Source organism: Pelophylax lessonae (genome assembly GCF_965119305.1).
Source record: "Pelophylax lessonae genome assembly, chromosome: 1".
Lineage (NCBI taxonomy): Eukaryota > Metazoa > Chordata > Amphibia > Anura > Ranidae > Pelophylax > Pelophylax lessonae.
Window position 1 is genome coordinate 353,217,552 of NC_138768.1, and position 19,767 is coordinate 353,237,318.

Below are 19,767 nucleotides of genomic sequence, written 5' to 3' on the forward strand. Positions count from 1 at the left end.
AGTGCAGCCTCATCAGTGACGGAGAAACATTATCTTTTTGCATAATTTTTTAACAAACTATAAAAAAATATTTTGTAGTGGTTTTTTTTCAAAATTTTTTTTCTTGTTTTAGCAAAAATAAAAAAACTCAGTGGTGATTAACCACTTTACCACCGGAGGATTTTGCTGTCTTCCGTCCAGGCCACTTTTTGCGATTCGGCGCTGTGCGACTTTAACTGACAATTGTGCGGTCGTGCGGCGCCGTAACCAAACGAGATTTACGTCCTTTTTTCCCACAAACAGAGCTTTCTTTTGGTGGTATTTGATCACCAGTGCGATTTTTACTTTTTGCGCTATAAACCAAAAAAGAGCGTTTATTTTGAAAAAATAATATTTTTAACATTTTTTTTATATGAAATTCCCCCCCAAAAAAATGTAAAAATCAAATTTTTTTTTTAATTTTTGGCCAATTTTTCTGCTACCTATGTTTGGTAAAAAAAATCGCAATAAGCATATTTTGATTGGTTTGCGCAAAAGTTATTGCGTTTACTAACAAAGGGAAAGATTTCTGTCATTTTTGGTGTTTTTTTTTTTTTTAACGCGTAATGGCGGTGATCTGCGATTTTATTTTATTTATTTTTTTGCGGGACTGCGACATTGCGGCGGACAGATCGGACCCTTGACTGACATTTTGACACTTTTGGGGGTACCAGTGACATTACTGCAGTAATCAGTGCTATACATATGCACTGTTACTGTAAAAATGACACTGGCAGTGAAGGGGTTAATTTTATTGGAGAGGGAGGGGTTAATGTATGCCTGGTGCTTACTGACGTGTGGGGGGGGGGGGAGGTGACTGAGTGAGTCAGGGTCAGATCGGATGTCCAGCTATGCTGAACACTCCGATCTGTCAGTCCCTGTCACTATGGAGATCCGCCCGCTCTGTTTACACAGGCGGGCGGATCTCCTCACTCGATTCCCCGACGATCGGGGCAGAGCAGCGGTGATAGCCACTGCTCCTCCCCTGGCCCGACTGCCGCTGTGAATGAAAACAGCAAGAGCGCGCCTCCGGCGGCGCGCGAGCGCCGCCTACAGGGGGAGGAGGTCTACGTCGCTGGACGGGAACGAGCCACTTTGCCGCAGTACGCTCAATGTGAGCGGTGGGCAAGTGGTTAAATACCAACAAAAAAGCTCTATTTGTGTGAAAAAAATGATAAAGGGTACAGGGGTCCGCAATTGTCATTCAAAGTGTGGCCGCACTGAAAGCTGAAAATTGGCCTGGGCAGGAAGGGACTATAAGTGCCTAGTTTGGGTAGAATATGTAACATGTACCAGCATCCGCATCTCTTCCCTGCTGCCCCCCCCTCTCCCTGTGACAGCGGGCCGGGGATCTTCTCCCAGAATGCCTACAAGTATAGTCAGCCATTGGGGCTGACTGCTTCTAGATTTCAATGAGCTGCGCTGATGAGCATCCTCATAGTCAATTAATCTGTCTGCCCGTATGGGATAAGGGCAGACAGCTATGCAGAGAAGTCTGCAGGAGCAGGACATTGCACCCTGGATCTGCTAATTGTGGGTGCAATGTGCTGCAGGCTTTTTAGAAAAAAACGAATAAATGCACATTTTTTTTTACTTGCAAAAACTGCATTTAGTATTATACTTTATTTTTTTTTTTAAAAGGCGAACTCATCCTTTTTAAGGTCACCAGCTTTTTGTTGATGACATCAGTTTGACAACTGTTTAAGATGCCTCTGAGATCGTTTAGGATTCATTGATGGGTTTATTTGACCTTTTGACCTGCATTTGTACTTCTTTAAATGGGTTTTGCATTCTTATGCACTTGCATGGGAACGTAATATCAGCTTGAAGAAAACAAAAGCCTGTTGACACAGGATCCCTATACTTTAGGGCCATTTCATGTGGGCAGTGAATAGATCCCTTGCTGAATCTGAGCTGATCAGGACGAATATCATTTTTGTAACATCCGTTCAGTCTTATGCAAGCAGACCGCTGCAGTCGGATGTAAATGCACTTGTGTCCCATTTACACCAGGCTATCTCCAATCCATCGTGTGTTAAGTCCAGAAAAATCAATTTATATCTGCAAAAAAATGCATGGAGCTTGCAATCATGTCTGCCTGAAAACTCATCGGTGGACCTGATCAGAAAGCCTGTGTAAAAAGACCCTTATTGTTATTTCAGAACTAATGCAATTTATGGCTCATCTTTTTTTGAGTATTGAATGCAGTGCAAAATATGGTAGTTACCAAATTAAAGTGATTAAGGTTTTTGCACCCAGCAGCCCCGATCCTCCCCTTCTTGGATCCCCTGCTGTGTGTCAATTCCCGCCCCTGTTCTCTATTGGCTTACTGGCTCTGATTGACAATGGCTACCACTGCTGTCTCAGTCAATGTGGAGGGAGAGAGCTGAGGCTCTTGCGCACATCACTGGGGGCTCAGGTAAGTTGTTGGGGGGGCTGGGCGCACTGCTGCACACAGAAGGTCTTTTTTTACCTTTTAATGCTCTGCTGGAAGTTTTCCTACAATTACTGTGGCCTGCTTGAATTTCTCAAAATTTTTTTTTTCTCTGATTTGGGAGATTAATCCAGAGCACCTAAAGGAACCCCCCCCCCAACTTAACATTAAATCTTTACAGACATTTGGTGATGCACATGATGGTATTAGAATGGGGTCTAAAATATTCACAACGCTTCACTTATTCCACATTTTATGTTACAGCCTTATTCCAAAATTGATTCAATTCATTTTTTTCCTCAAAATTCTACAAACAATAACAACGTGAAAGAAGCTTGTTTGAAATCTTTCCAAATGTAATAAAAATAAAAAATGGAAAAAAAAAAAAAAATCTATGTACATAAGTATTCACAGCCTTTGCTTAATACTTTGATGAAGCACCTTTGGCACCAATTACAGCCTCAAGTCTTTTTTTAAATATGATGCTGCAAGCTTGGCACACCTATTTTTGGGTAGTTTCTCCCATTCCTTCTATACAGGACCTCTCAGGCTCCATCCGGTTCGATCGGGAGCATCGGTACACAGCCGTTTCTCTATTGTTTATCGACAGACGCAGCTCCATCTAGTCAGTGACTATAGGGTTATGCTCCTCCTATCAGGAATAGGCACTAGGCATGAAAAAAGCCTAACCACACCTAATGGGGGCTGTCCCTGCAGGCATAACCCCACACACCCTGCTATCATCAAGCAGTTTTTCTGCCTAGTTTAACCTCCCTGGCGGTATGATACTTTCAGATTTTAGGTGCTGAAAGCGGTACCATTATTTTGCATGTAATTCTTGAGAATGAGCAGCCCAAACCAACTATTTACATATTTTTTTTTTTTTTTTTTACTGTGCGTTCTTCTTTATAACATCTCGGGTATGATAAAGTTTGAGACACAAAATCATAAATTATAATATAATAAAAAAGTTGAAGTGTGTGTGTGTGTGTGGATGGATGGATGGATGGATAGATAGGTAGGTGTGTGTGTGTATATATATATATATATATATATATATATATATATATATATATATATATATACATAAAAAGAACAGTAAAACTGCAGGAAAGGGCACTGGGGGGCAATGTAATGTGAATTTATTTTATTTTGAATGGTATCAGTGTGTTTTACATTTGAATTTGCCGCCGGTTCCACCCCCCTGTGAACGTCACGTCGCAGGAGACGGAAGCCGGGGCACGCAGAGGATCGGGTGGAAGATCCGCCGCCGCATACCGCTGAGATACATCGCTGGATCCCGGTGACAAGGTAAGAAACCTCTTTTACAGGATCCAGCGATGCTTCTGGCGGTACCCCGAGTGTGGCTCGGGGTTACCGCTTTTGGCTCTGAAATTTAACCCCGAGCCACGCTCGAGAATACCGCTAAGAAGGTTAAGGAATAGGACCTAGCTTCCTGCTGGGACTTCGGTCTTAGCTATTCTAGGAAAGTTTGTTAGTTTGTGATTTTTTATTTTCACTAGTTAGTTCCTGAGGACCAAGATCCAGAGGAACTACAAGCAACAGCCGGCTGTGGTTTTGCATTGGCTAATATAGATCCTTAAGGTGAGCAGGTTATAGTCCAGAGCTAGGCCTCGCAGTGACAGTGCCTTGATGGATGGGGATGAGACTGCGAGTGGACCGTCTCGCTTGGACGCACATGACCTGGAACGCCCTTAGTCACAGCTTTGCCTTCACTCTGCCCTAAGCCCAAACATTCTAAGGAATTTGCGTTGCACTCTTTGGATGTGGTCTGGACGATTAGCATCTATCTGGAGACCACTGAGTCTTTTAGAATTAAGGACTCCCTTTTTTTTATCCTTACCGAAGGATCTCGTAAGGAAATGTCTACCATACGGCGACCATATCCAGATGGATCAGGAAGATGATAGTTCAGGCTTATTCATTGAATGGGCAGGTTCCTCCTTTCCCGGTGAAGGCGCATTCTACGAGAGCGCTGACTGCCTCCAGCGTCAGCGCTGCAAGTTTGCAAGGCGGCAAATTGGTCGTCTGTGCATACGTTTTACAAAATTCTACAAAGTAGATGTGTTGGCATCTTTGGATGCTTCTTTTAGCTGCAAGGTTTTGCAGGCTGCTGTTTAAAGAGAACTGTTTTTTTTTTTTTTTTTTTTTGAGGGTGTATTGTGTTTTCAGGGTGAGCTCCAGTTGTTCCTGGTTGAGCTAAGTTTAGCCTTTGGGGAGTTGCGTTTCCGTGTGCGTGGTCTTCCCACCTCTCATGAATATACTGCTTTGGGGCATCCCTATAGTCCCTGACTAGATAGAGCTGCTTCTGTCGCTGAACAATAGAGAAAACTGGATTTCTGGAAGAACTTGCCGTAAATACTTTTCTCTGAAGTTCGACAGACGCAGCACCCGCCCCTCTACTTCTGAGTTGATGGGGTTTTTTCTATTCTAAACACTGCTTGCAACTAAACTGCTAGATGAGAGCAGGGTGTGTGGGGTTATGCCTGCAAGGACAGCCCCCATAGGTGTGGTTAAGCTTTTTTCCTGCCTAGTGCCTGTTCCTGATAGGAGGAGCATAACCCTATAGTCTCTGACTTGATGGAGCTGCATCTGTCGAATTTCAGAGAAAAGGTTTTTTTTCGGTAAGTTCTTACAAAAAAACAGTTTTTCTAATCTCTCTTTGGATGTTCAATTGGGTTCAAGTCTGGGCTCTGGCTGGGCCACTCAAGGACATTCAGAGTTGTCCCGTGGCCACTCTTTTGTTATCTTGGCACTGTGCTTAGGGTTGTTGTCCTTTTGGAAGATGAAGCTTTGCCCCAGTCTGAGGTCTGGAGCTCTCTGGAGCAGGTTTTCATCAAGGAGGTCTCTGTACATTGCTGCATTCATTTTTTCCTCTATCCTGACTAGTCTCCTAGTTCCTGCCACTGAAAAACCATGCCCACAGCATGATGCTGCCACCACCATGCTTCACTGTAGGTATGGTATTGGCCAGATGAATGGTGCCTGGTTTCCTCTAGACAGGACACTTGCCAAGCAAGGACACTTGCCAAGCAGTTCAAAGAGTTCAATCTTTGTTTCATTAGACCAGAGAATTTGGTTTCTCATGGTTGGAGAGTCCTTCAGGTGCCTTTTGGCAAACTCCAGGCAGGCTGTCATGTACCTTTTTTTACTGAGGCGTGGCTTCCGTCTGGCCACTCTACCATAAAGGTCTGATTGGTGGATTGCTGCAGAGATGGTTGTTCTTCGGGAAGGTTCCCCTCTCTCCAAAGAGAAACGTTGGCGCTCTGTCAGAGTGACCATCGAGTTCTTGGTCACCTCTCTGACTAAAGCCCTTCTCCCCCGATAGCTCAGTTTGGCCGGGCGGCCTGCTCTAGGAAGAGTCCTAGTGGTTCCAACTTCTTCCATTTTCGGATGATGGAGGCCACTGTGCTTATTGGGACCTTCAATGCTGCAGAAATGTTTCTTTACCCTTTCCCAGATCTGTGCCTCAATCCAATCCTGTCTCAGGGTCTAAAGACAATTCTTTGGACTTCATGGCTTGGTTTGTGCTCTGACATGCACTGTTAATTGTGGGACCTTATGTAGACAGGTGTCTGCCTTTTCAAATCCTCTCCAATCAACTAAATGTACCACAGGTGGACTCCATCATGCAAGTTGTAGACACATCTCAAGGATGATCAGTTCATTTTTGAGTGTCATGGTAAAGGCTGTGAATACTTTTATGTACATGTGATTGTTTGGAATCTTTGCAAAAAAAATTACAAAATGTGGAAAAAGTGAAGCGCTGTGAATACTTTCCGGATGCACTGTATGTCAAAGTGAGTTTGTGTTTTTTTTTCTTGACAATTGGTGGTTCGTGTGGTGTGACTTATTAGCTAACCTAGAGCACACGTAACTGGTATTTATAGTTTAGCATCAGAAGGTGTTTACATGCTGCATATGTGTGGTTTGTGGGTGCTCAACCTGTGGCCCTCTAGCTGTTGTGGAACTGAAAGTCTCATGAGGCATTGCAAGGCTGGCCGTTACAAGCATGACTTTCAAAGGCAGAGGCATAATGGGACTTGTAGTTCCGCCACAACTGGATGGCCACAGGTTGAGCACCCATGCTCTAAATGAAGCAGTGGCATGTGCTAGATTTGCTTAATGTTTTTTTTACCAACATCACTGTCTTAGAAACTTTTAGTCCCTTATACACATAAATGTCAATATTGGGATGCTTGACATGGGTTACATATGCTATCTGGGAAGTACTTGGCTCCTGGAGCTGAAGGATGGTATTGATATGACTGGCCCACTATACAGAAACACACAGAAGTAATCCCTTCCTTGTGCCATGATGCTGTAGCCAAGCCCCCCCCCTAAAGTAAATATCCATCTGCCCACAGTTCTAAGGTTGAATGTAAAATTCAAACACAAGTGCCAGGTATGTTTGAACACCAAATGATCATTACATTTTTAGGGGAGCCCTTTGAAAAATGCACTGACCATTCTGTTAGGGAAAATATTTTTCACACTTTTACCTATTTAGTAGTGTATCAGAAGTACATCTTTAAAAAAAATATTTCCCTATGTTTTTTTTTTTTTTCTTTGCAAGGAAAATGACAGTGGAGAAAATGTATCACCTCAGTCAAAAAGGGTTGGTAAAAAGGATAAGCGCAAGAGTCAACAAGGGAAGGACAAGCCTCTCACAGTAACCCTAAAAGATTTCCAATCAGAAGGTGACTTCCAAACATTTTATTATTGCAAATGATATAATCTGTACGGTACATGGCATCTACCTAATATTCATCCTTAAATATATAATCTTTTTAACTTAAGAACCAAAGGCAAACCATTTTCCTTTTCATTTTGGATAGAGAAATTGAGGGTTACAACCGTTAAATGTCTTTCTGAAGTGAGGACATCCCTTGTTGTCACCAGAACTAGTGTCTCTGTTGAATGGTCCCCCCCCCTGTTCTGATGACCACTCAAAATGTATGATTTCTCTTACGTCCTCCGACAGTCGCCGCCCACTCATACAGTCTTCACCAATGGGGTATTGACTTCCTCTCCACAGGAGTAGCTAGGCATAAGACTTGTTAAAAGCAGAGCATTTACATAGACACACCTATAGGGGCTGTCCCACTGGTCCAATACCCCCTGCAATCAGCCATCCCAACTCAGTTTGTCTTCTGCCTAGCTAAGGAGTAGATAGGCTTCCATGTGCTGGGGCTACAGTCTCAGCCGCCTTCTTCTATTTTATGATTTTATTTTACTGCAAATGTGTTTTGTTTTTTTTTGCATTACTAGCTGTTTGTTTTGTCAGCCTTAGTTAGTCGGCTCTTCGGATGAAGACGGCGTTTTTTTTTGCGGAGCTGGGAATCGGACTGGTCGTCCTGGTTCTCCAGGACAGAGGGTTAGATGGAATCCCAGCCCACTATTGAGCGTTTAGCCATGTGTTCGCCCTGGCATTACAAATGACCCATCCCTGTCCTCAGGGATGCAGCCTGTGAGGTGGCTACCTCACCGGACATATCCATGGTTCATCCGTGCACTATTGGTGTCCTGCGTTTTTGGCTGACGGCACCCTACCATCTGAGGGCGGCGGTTTCCCGTTTGATGTGAGACACCCCACGCCATCGAGTACAGGTAAGTACACTCTGTGTGGGGCCTCTGTCTGGGGCTGGCAGTCCTGTGTGTCTGTGGTATCCCCTCATGTCTGTGCGTTTTGGGCTCCCTGATTCCGGTCCCTGCGGGGGTTTTTTCTCTCACAGCCTGCGCTGTGTGGGTTTTGGGGGCCCCTCTCCTGTGTCACTTTAGGGTGCTTGGAGGTACAGACACGCGTGGCGACCGCTGCGGGGTTAATGCACCGCCGGTCTGCCATTTTAGGTGTGGGCAGCATGTCTGGCTTCACTATGGGCGCTTATACAGCATGGTATGTAGTGTATTTTGGCGCCTTGCGGCGCCATCTTGTGTGTGGCGAACGATCGTTTCGAGCACATGTCGGCAGCCATTTTACCGAAGCCTCCCATTACTTTCAATAGGCAACCATTTTTCCTTAGCCTGCAGCCACTGTTCAGTCTCTGGCGGGGACATCACTTCTTTCTTTCACTCTGGAGCGACTGACTGTGGTGGTAACACACTTGTGGGGCTCTGTTCTGCTGTCCTTTTTTCCTCCCTGGTACAATCTTCCTGGCTTTCAGTTTGTCCCTGTGGGGGGTCTGTGTTCCACAGTCATTGTAGCGGTGTGCTGCGGGGGTCCGCGGCGCGCTTAAAGGGCCAGTACCTTACAAAAAAAAAAAAAAATTTTTTTTGCAATTTCCTCCAGCCTTGGTGGGGGATTAAGGTTCCTCTGAATCCTCTACCCTGACTAATTTGACTGCTGTAGTGGCGACTTTGGTGTCCAAAATGGATGTGCTGCTAGAAAAAGGCCTAGGTTTTCTTTTTCTTCTGATTCAGAATGTGACATGGTTGCTGTAGGTTGCGTGCCCCTTTCAGGGTCTCGCTCTTCTCAGTCTGAGGGGGAGGTGGAGGTTGTAGGGGTGGACGATTCCCCCCCTGGGATGCCCGAAGAACGCGCAGCTATGGATGCGCTGATTCTTGCCGTTAAAGAAACCCTACATTTAGAGGATGAGCCCAATCCTCCGGGCATTGTGTCCTCTTTTGGTACACACCGGACCCGCAAGACGGTGCAGGTTTTTCCTTGCCCCGCTGAGTTTCATCATACAGTGAATGAGCAATGGCGCAGTTTGAAACGCACCTTCACGGTGCCAAAAAGGTTTCAACTTCTTTACCCTTTTGCGTCTCCTACGGATTCGCGCTGGTGTGTGGCTCCTCAAGTGGATCACACTGTGGCCAACTTGAACAAGGCTACTCTGGTTCCCACCGAGGATTCTCCAGTGTTTAGGGATCCTACGGATAGGAGGCTGGAATCACTTGCCCGCCATGCTTACATGGTGGCAGGTTCCATGCTAAAACCTATTTTTGCCTCTGTCATGGTAGCCCAGGCTGTGGCGGATTGGACCAAGGTGCTAAGACGCACCCTCGTGGCTGATTCTGCCCCCCTGCTACCGTGGAGATGGTGGACCAGATTTATCAGGGGGTCATGTTTTTGTGCGATGCGGCCTTAAATGAGGCCCCTTTGGCTGCGCGCCTGTCTAGTGTCCCGGTGATTAACCGTTGACTGATCTGGTTGCAGAGCTGGTCGGCTGACCAGAAATCCAGAAAAACGGTGGCTGACATTCCCTATGTGTGGGTCCCACCTTTTTGGAGACTCCCTGGATGGATTGGTTAAAGACTTAACTGGGGACAAGAGCACTCTGCTGCCCCAGAATCCTAAGGGCAAGTTTTTCCGTGGCAAGCAGGGTCCCGCCTTTAAACCTAATAAGGGGTCCTTTCGTGCCTTCAAGGCACAGAACAAGGGTAAACCCTTCAAAGGCCAGGGTGGCCAGAGATGGCCCTGGACTGGCAAACCAAAATCCGGCCAAGCTGGTGCGGCGGCTCAGTCCGCCTCTGCCTGAAGGGGCGCCCTCACCCGTTTCTGGGGTGGGGGGACGTTTGCGCGGTTTCCTCTATCCTTGGCTGCACCGAATTCTGGACAGGTGGGTTCAGGAAATCATTCGATCGGGTTACAAGATCGAATTCCTTTCGCGACCGGCAGACAGATTCTTTCCCTCAAATCTTCATTTGACCTTAGGGCGATTACAGGACCTGTGTCAGGTGGTGCAAGATCTCCTCGCCCAGGGGGTGATCGTTCTGGTGCCTCATGGGGACAGATTTCGGGGGTTTTATTCAAATCTGTTCACTGTGCCCAGAAAGGAGGGCAAGGTGCGTCCTATTCTGGACTTAAAAGCTCTGAACCGTTTTGTACGCGTTCGGAAGTTCCGCATGGAGTCGCTTCGCTCGGTGGTAGCTTTCCTGGCCTCTATCGATCTGCAGGATGCTTATCTACACATCCCAATATTCGAGGTGCATCAGAGGTACCTCCGATTTCCAATTGCGGAGGAACACCACCAGTTTGTGGCATTGCCTTTCGGTCTCGCTTCGGCTGCAAGGGTCTTTACCAAAGTGCTGGCTCCTGTGCTGGGTCTGTTACCGGCACAGTGCATTGCAGTCTTGGGATATCTGGACGATCTCCTGTTAAGGTCGAGTGCCAGTCAGAGCTTGCTACGCGATCTGTCCATCACGGTCCAGACGCTCAAGGAGTTTGGATGGACCATCAACGTTCAGAAGTCGACCTTGTCTCCCTCGAATCGTCTCCCATACTTGGGAATAGTTTTGGACTCTGCTCAAGCAAAGGTATTCCTGCCGGAGGACAAGCTCCGGATTCTGCAGACCGAGGTCAGGTCCCTCAGGGACAACGAATCCTCATCACTCAGGACCTGTATGCGGTCCCTGGGTTTGATGGTGTCAACCTTTTGAGGCGATTCCACTTGCACAGTTTCAAACAAGATCTCTCCAAGCGGAGATCCTAGCCAGGTGGGACAGACTGCCTCAGTCCTTGGACCAGAGGGTGTCTCTGAGTCGCCAGACCAGAATGTATCTTCTGTGGTGGCTTCAGTCCCCGTCAGCGGACGAAAAATCCTTTCGGCCGTTACTGTGGACCGTAATTACCACGGATGCCAACCTGTCGGGCTGGGGTGGAGTCCTGGGCAACCTGTCTGCCCAGGGCACGTGGTCAGTGGAGGAGTCTTCGCTCCCAATTCTAATATGTTTATGGGTAGGGATCAGGCTGTGCCTGTTCCATTGGTCGGATCGTCTTCAGGGCCATCCTGTGAGGGTGCAGACGGACAATGCCACTGCGGTGGCTTACATCAATCACCAAGGGGGCACCAGGAGTGCCCGGGCGGCCCAGGAAGTGACCAGAATTCTATCTTGGGCCGAGACTCATGTCCCGGCGATATCGGCAGTTCACATCCCAGGGGTGGAGAATTGGCAGGCCAATTATCTGAGCCACCAGACCCTGGACCAGGGGGAATGGTCCCTACACCCGGAGGCATTTCAAATGCTGTGTGCGAAATGGGGATCCCCGGATGTGGATCTGTTCACGTCTCGGCTACACCACAAGGTGGAAAGGTTAGTGGCAAGAATGCGCGATCCTCGGGCAGACGCCTCGGATGCGCTGGTGGCGCCTTGGCATCAGTATTGCCTGATGTATGCCTTTCCTCCGATTCAGTTGTTATCCAGGTTCCTTCGCAGGTTGGCGTCGGAACCAACAATGGTGATTCTAGTGGCACCGGACTGGCCACGCCGGTCCTGGTACGCGGACATCATTCGACTGGCCGTAGAGCCTCCATGGCGGCTGCCACTGTGGGAAGATCTACTGTCTCAGGGACCGATCTTCCATCCTGCTTTACAGTCACTGGCTTTAACGGCAAGGCTGTTGAAAGCCAGGTCCTGAGAGACAGGGGTCTCTCTTCAGAGGTAATTCCTACCTTTAATCAAGGCTAGAAAAGCCTCGTCTGGCAAGATATATTACTGTACGTGGAAAGCTTATTTTGCCTGGTGTGAGTGCAGGGGCTTCTTTCCTAGCTCCTACTCGGTGGCGAGGGTGTTAGCTTTCCTACAGTCTGGTGTAGACCAGCGCCTTGCGTTGGCCACGATTAAGGGCCAGGTGTCCGCACTGGCTGTCCTTTTCCAGCGCCCTGTGGCGTCTAATTCCTTGATTCACACCTTTATTCAGGGTGTGCGTCATTTGGCCCCTACTCGAAGGGAGCCCCTACCTCCATGGGACTTGAACTTGGTTCTGTCCGTGTTACAATGTTCCCCTTTTGGAAACATCAGGGAAATCTTGTTACCTCTGCTGTCTAGAAAGGTTGCCTTTCTTGTGGCGATCACTTCTGCTCGCAGGGTGTCGGAGTTGGCGGCCTTGTCCTGCTGCTCCCCTTACCTGGTGGTTCATAGGGATACGGTGGTCTTGCGACCCAATCCGTCCTTTCTTCCAAAGGTGGTTTCTGATTTTCACCTTAACGAGGACATTGTTTTACCTTCACTCAGTGCGAATCCTAAACATCCTAAGGAGGTTGCTTTGCATTCCTTGGACGTTGTCCGGGCTATCGGGGTTTACCTGTCGTCCACTGAATCCTTTCGCAAATCTGATTCTCTTTTTGTCCTTCCTGAGGGACCTCATGCCAAGTTCCAGGACCATCTATTACAGACAATTATACGTTGAGATACTTCTAATATGGAATTACCATTCCCTCTCTACAATATATGACCCTCTGTCATTATATCTTCCTAAAACCTTACAGGTTCAATTATAACCTTCTACATTATACAAGTGAGTTCTCTCTTTGGAGTGGTCCCCACTGAGCTAATCATTCCGATCATCGTGGTGCCCTGGTGGTCCTCCTGGGCAGCTACTATACTTTTTCCTCCCACCTGTATTTTTTGCCTTTACCTGGCTCATTGGAACCTGGGCATTCCTCCACACGGTATGACCTACCGGTTTTAATCGACAGACCAGTCCAATCCCTTGTATAGACGCCAAGGGCATAGTAGGTGCTTTTCTGGAACTTTGGTTGACACCTGAGGAAGGGCTAATTAAATGCCCGAAACGCGTAGGGTCATTTTCCGGTTCTAAGATCACCACGTGCACCTGAGCGTCTTCAATGCGGTCTGGTACATGGTCTGTCAATTGCATGCGATTTTTATATGCCCTGTCTTGTATGTAACATTTTTTTTGTCTTTCAATATTGTTTGAATTTTTGTTCATGTTTTGTTTCTAATAAAATTTAATATTTTAACTACAATATACAGTGTCTAGTGGCATTCACAGTCCCACACCATTGGGGATTCTTTTTGTATATATATTAAAGTGGTATCCATGTTCCATACCAAGAGATTTTTTTGTCAAAACACTCAAAAAGGAGAAATGTTATTCTTTTTGATGATATGTTTTCCAATATTGAGAAGCCAAACGCTAACCTAAAACCAGTTTTGGTTGGTCTGATTTTAGAACACCCAAAAGGGCCATGACCAAAAGTAGACGGCACTGGGATGGAGATTTATCAAATGAATTAGCATCTGAATTAGCCAAATATTTATTGCAAATTAAGTTGCTTCTCATGTAGTATTTATGTGCAGCACTTTGTATTTTCAACCCCTGTGTCTGAAATATTGACCGCTGCCTGAGACGGTTTTGCAGAGGTCTGCAACAGATTTATCTCTGTAGATAAGGCGAAATTCAAATTCAACCCACTATGCATGCACAATTTCTCAAAGCACGTACAATGAAGAGGGGAGGGATTTATGAATCTGCAGCCTTATAGAAAACATGTCTCATTATAATCTGTTGATACTTAGTCCAAAAAAAAGAAAAGAAATCCCTCCAAAAACTTTGCAATGAATTTGGCAGGTAAATCGCCAACAGACTACACAGCTCATTCTACGTGTGCAGGTTTAGGATCCTGGGCTGACTGTTGCTTTTGAGCAGATTTGCTAGGCAACAACATGGGACAAGCATACTATACATGCTTTAGCAAGCTTTTGTCTTGAGCTTATGGACGAGCTGAAGTAAACAGTAAAAGTAAATGCATATGCTTATTGAGGGCAAACTCTCATGTAGTTGTCAAAAGAAACCTGTTACCAGGAAGATTAAGGCTGGCCATAAATGTTCAGTTCTCTTGTACAATTTTCCTTTTAGATTTACCAAAAACCATATAATTTGAGGTCAAAACTAAACAACGCTTTCAATTGTATCCAATTAGGCAGGCCCTTGAAATACATAGTTGAAGGTAAATCTAAAGAAAATTGTACAAAAAATAATGTATGGCCAGCCGAATACTCTACTGCTTTAATTGAGTAAGTTTCAAAATGTATAACTGCTTATTTATTTTTTTATTTCAGAACAACACACTAAAAAAACAGAGGTGAGTCCTATAAATGGAAACTGCATGTATGACAGATGATAAATAGGCTTTTTTGTATTCAACATAAAATCCTTCTTTTTTTTTTTTTGGGAGGCCCAGTGAGGGACACAGGAATGCTTTAACCTTTTGGGTATATTGCTACCTGCAGGATTGGACAGTAGCAAACAAAAATATTGTTTCTCTTACGTCCTCCGACAGTCGCCGCCCCTCATCAAGTCATGACTAATGGGTATTGACTTCTGTTTCCGCAGGAGTAGCTAGGCATAAGACTTGTTAGATACAAAAATCTTTTAGCATAGACACACCCATGGGGGTTGTCCCACTGGTCAATACCCCCCCCTGCAGCAAGCCATCCCAACTCAGTTTGTCTCTGCCTAGCGTTAGGAGTAGTCAGGCTTCCCTGTGCTGGGGCTACAGTCTCAGCCTTCTAATCTTTTTCTTATGATTTTTATTTTGCAAATGTCAGTTTTTTTTCTTTGCTTTACTAGCTGTTTATTTTTGTCAGCTTAGTTAGTCGGATCTTCGGTTGAAGATGGATCATGTGGAGCTGGGAATCGGACTGGCTGCCCTGGCTCTCCAGGGTAGAGGGTCAGATGGATACCCAGCCCGCCATCGAGCGTTCGGCTATGGTTCGCCCTGGCATTATGAACGACCCATCCCTGCTCGCAGCAGGGATGCAGCCTGTGAGGTGGCTACCTCACTGGACACATCTGCAGTCCTGTGCTGCAGTGTCCTGTGTATTTTGGCTAACGGCACTCCCTGTCATCTGAGGACAAAGGCTTTCCGTTTATAGAGGCACCCCACGCCATCCGGTACAGGTAAGTACTTTTCTGTGTGGGGCCTCTGTCTGGGATGGCAGTCCTGTGTTGCTGTGTGTCCCCTCATGTCTGTGCGGTGGGGCTCCCTGATGCGGTCCCTGCGGGGGTCTTCTTTAATACACTGCTGGCGCTGTGTGGTGTGGGGGCCCCTCTCCTGTGTCACTTTTAGTGTGGGGAGATGCAGACTGTATGTGAGGTGAGCGATGCGGCTGAAAACCGCGCGGTCCGCCATTTTGACTGTGGGCAGCATGTTTGGCTTCACTATGGGCCTTTACAATAGCTTGCTATGTAGTGCTTTTGGCGCCTTCTTGTGTGTGGCAGAATGATCGTTCCGAGCACATGTCGGCGGCCATCTTGCCAAAGCCTTCCATTCATTCCTATGGGCAGCCATTTTCCCTGGGCCTGGCAGCATATAGTTCAGCTTCTGGTGACCTCACTTCCTTTTCCTCTGGAGCAGCGATCGGTGTGGTAACACTCTGTGGGGCTCTGCAGACTGTCTCTTCCATATCTCTCTGTCCTATCCCTCCTGGCTCAGTTTTGTCCCTTTTGGGGGGTCTGTGTACACAGTGCTTATAGCGGTGGGCTGCGCTATCCGCAGCGCTTTTAAAGGGCCAGTACTTTTATTCATTTGTTTTGGCAATGGATTCTCAGGACAGCAAATTCCCCCCTGCCCTGGTGGGGGACCCCAGTTCTGCTGAACCCCCCGTTGTACCTAATTTGGCCGCTGTAGTGGCGTCTTTGGTGTCAAAAATGGAGGTGCTGATGGCTGAACGTGCTGCTAGGAAAAGGCCCAGATTATCTTTCTCCTCTGATTCAGATGGTGATGTGGCTGCTGTGGATGGCGTGCCCTTGTCAGGGTTTCGCTCGTCCCTCGACCCTCTGGGTTCTGAAGGGGAGGCGGAGGTGGAGGGGGTTGATGCGTCTCCCCCGGGGTCGCCTGAAGAACGCGCACTCATGAATGAGTTGATTTCTTCTGTTAAAGAAACACTACATCTGGAGGATGAGCCCACTCCACCGGCCATTGCGTCCTCATTTGGTACACATAGGACCCGCACGGCGGCGCAGGTTTTTCCCTGCCCCGCTGAGTTTCATCACACGGTGAATGAACAATGGCGAAGTTTAAAACGCCCCTTCACAGTGCCTAGTCAGTTTAAACTGCTGTACCCCTTTGCGCCTTCTACAGATGCGCGCTGGTGCGTTGCCCCCCAGGTGGATCACGCTGTGGCCGTGTTTAAACAAGGCTAGCCTGGTTCCTGGACCAAATTCATCAATGGGTCATGTATTTGTGTGATGCGGCCTTGAATGAGGCCCCTTTGGCTGCTCGCCTGTCTAGTGTCGCGGTACTTAGCCGTCGACTGATCTGGCTGAAGAGCTGGTCGGCTGACCAGTCATTATGGAAAACGGTGGCTGACTTTCCTTATGCTGGGTCTCGCCTTTTTGGTGAGGCTTTGGATACTTTGGTGAAAGGAGTCACTGGGGGCAAGAGCACTCTGCTGCCCCAAAATCCGAAGAACAAGTCCTTTCGCGGCAAGCGGGGTCCCGCCTTTAGGCCCGCTCAGGGGTCCTTTCGTGCCTTTAAGTCACAAACCAAGGGCAAACCTTTCAAGGGACAAGGTGGCCAGAAGAAGCCCTGGGCGGGTAAGCAAAAGTCCGGCCAGGCCAGCACGGCGGCTCAGTCCGCTTCCGCCTGAAGGGGCGCCCTCACCCGTTTCAGGGGTGGGTGGACGTTTTTGCGGTTTCCTCCAACCTTGGCTGCTCCGTATTCTGGACAGGTGGGTTCAGGAAATCATTTGATCGGGATACAAGAGCGAATTCCTTTCATGGCCGGCGGACAGATTTTTTCCCTCAAATCTTCACTTGACCTTAGGGCGTTTGCGGGACCTGCATCAGGCGGTGCAGTACCTCCTGGCCCAGGGGGTGATTGTCCCGGTGCCTCATCGGGACCGGTTTCGGGGGTTTTACTCCAATGTGTTCACTGTGCCCAAAAAGGAGGGCAAGGTGCTTCCTATCCTGGACTTGAAAGCTCTGAATCGCTTTGTGCGCGTTCGGAAGTTCCGTATGGAATCCCTCCGATCGGTGGTGGCCTCCCTAAGTCCAGGGGAATTCCTGGCCTCTATCGACCTGAAGGATGCGTATCTACACATCGCCATTTTCGAGGGTCATCAGAGGTGCCTCCGGTTCGCCATTGCGGAGGACCATTATCAGTTTGTAGTGTTACCTTTCGGTCTCGCTTTGGCTCCAAGGGTCTTTACCAAAGTGCTGGCGCCTCTTCTGGCCCTGTTGAGGGCACAGGGCATTGCGGTCTTGGGATATCTGGAGATCTCCTGTTAAGGTCGAGTGCCAGTCACAGCCTGACGTGCGATCTGTCAACTACGGTGCAGACGCTGCAGGAATTCGGTTGGACCATCAACGTGCAGAAGTCGACGTTGTCTCCTTCAGTTCTCCTTCCCTATCTGGGAATGGTTCTGGACTCTGCTCAAGCGAAGGTTTTTCTGCCGGAGGACAAGCTCTGGACCCTTCAAAACGAGGTCAGGTCCCTCAGGGACAACCAGTCCTCGTCACTCAGGACCTGTATGAGGTGCCTGGGGTTAATGGTGTCTGCCTTTGAGGCGATCCCATTTGCTCAGTTTCACACGCGATCTCTCCAAGCGGAGATCCTGGCCAGGTGGGACAGACTCCCTCAGTCCTTGGAACTGAGGGTCTCGTTGAGTCGCCAGACCAGAATGGACCTTCTGTGGTAGCTTCAGTCCCCGGCTGTGTCAGAAGGAAGATCATTCCGTCCGTTTCTGTGGACAGTTGTTACCCCGGATGCCAGCCTGTCGGGCTGGGGTGGAGTCCTGGGCAGCCTGTCTGCCCAGGGCATTTGGTCGGAGGAGGAATCCTCCCTTCCGATCAACATTTTGGAGTTCAGAGCGATCAAACCCTGTCTTTTCCAGTGGTCGGATCGACTTCAGGGCCGTCCCGTTCGGGTACAGACGGACAATGCTACCGCGGTGGCTTACATCAACCACCAAGGGGGCACCAGGAGTGCCCGGGAGGTGGCCGACATTCTGTCTTGAGCCGAGACTCATGTCTCGGCAATATCGGCAGTTCACATTCCGGGTGTGGAGAATTGGCAGGCCGACTATCTGAGTCGCCAGACCCTGGACCAAGGGGAATGGTCCCTACACCCGGTGGTCTTCCACATGCTATGTGCGAAGTGGGGATCCCCAGACGTGGATCTGTTCAGGTCTTGTCTAAACAACAAGGTGGAAAGGTTCGTGGCAAGAACGCGCGATCCTCGGGCGGACGCCTCAGATGCGCTGGTGGCCCCTTGGCATCAGTATCGTCTGATGTACGCCTTTCCTCCGCTTCAGTTGTTATCCAGGTTCCTCCGCAGGCTAGCCTCGGAACCGAACCTGGTGATTCTGGTGACGCCGGACTGGCCACGCCGGTCCTGGTACGCAGACATAGTTCACCTGGCTGTCGAGCCTCCTTGGCGGCTGCCGCTGCGGGAAGATCTCCTGTCTCAAGGACCGATCTTCCATCCTGCTTTACAGTCGCTGGCTTTAACGGCCTGGCTGTTGAAAGCCAGGTCCTGAGGGACAGGGGTCCATCCCCTGAGGTCATTCCTACCTTAAGGCTAGAAAAGCCTCGTCTGGTAAGATTTATTACCGGACCTGGAAAGCCTATTTTGCCTGGTGTGAGTCCAGGGGGTTTTCTCCTCGCTCGTACTCGGTGACAAGAGTGTTGGCTTTCCTTCAGACTGGTGTGGACCAGTGCCTGGTGCTGGCCACGATAAAGGGCCAGGTTTCTGCACTGGCGGTTCTTTTTCAACGCCCTGTGACGTCTCATTCCTTAATTCGCACCTTCATTCGAGGTGTGCGACATTTGGCTCCTCCTCGGAGGGAGCCTTTACCTCCATGGGACTTGAACTTGGTTCTGTCCGTGTTACAGCGTTCTCCTTTTGAAAACATCCGGGAGATACCGTTACCTCTGCTGTCTAAAAAGGTTGCCTTTTTAGTACCGATCACTTCGGCTCGCAGGCAGTCAGAGTTGGCGGCGTTGTCTTGCCGCTCTCCTTATCTGGTGGTTCACAAGGATAAGGTGGTCTTGCGAACTCATTCGTTTTTTTCTTCCTAAGGTGGTCTCTGAGTTTCACCTTAATGAGGACATAGTTTTGCCTTCGCTCTGTGCGAAGCCCAAGCATCCTAAGGAGGTTGCTTTGCATTCCTTGGATGTTGTCAGGGCGATCAGGGTTTACCTGTCGTCCACTGAATCTTTTCGGAAATCGGATTCCCTCTTTGTCCTTCCCGAGGGACCTCGGAAGGGCATAGCTGCGTCTGCAGCGACCATTGCCAAATGGATCAGACAGACGATTGTCCAGGCCTACGCTTTGAAGGGTCGGGCTCCACCCTTCCCTGTTAAGGCGCACTCTACCAGATCATTGAGTACGTCCTGGGCCTTCCGGCATCAGGCCTCGGTGGCTCAGTTGTGCAAGGCCGCGACTTGGTCGTCCGTGCATACTTTTTCCAAATTCTATAAGGTGGATGTTCTGGCATCAGCTGATGCCTCCTTTGGCTGCAAAGTTCTCAGTGCGGCAGTGCCATAGGGGACCCTTGTTTTTTCGTGGGTCCCTGGCTGTTGGGGTTGTTTATCCCCTGGG

At 48.3% G+C, this 19,767-nt stretch overlaps 1 protein-coding gene across 1 annotated transcript in view; it reads left to right on the forward strand.

Annotated features, from left to right (window-relative positions):
* GKAP1 (G kinase anchoring protein 1) overlaps positions 1 to 19,767 on the forward strand; it is a 110,460-nt gene that overhangs the window by 53,650 nt on the left and 37,043 nt on the right. The window contains exons 5-6 of the mRNA XM_082243784.1: positions 7,050 to 7,173; positions 14,282 to 14,304. Of these exons, the coding sequence (XP_082099910.1) occupies positions 7,050 to 7,173; positions 14,282 to 14,304 (147 nt within the window). The remainder of the gene's footprint in view (positions 1 to 7,049; positions 7,174 to 14,281; positions 14,305 to 19,767) is intronic.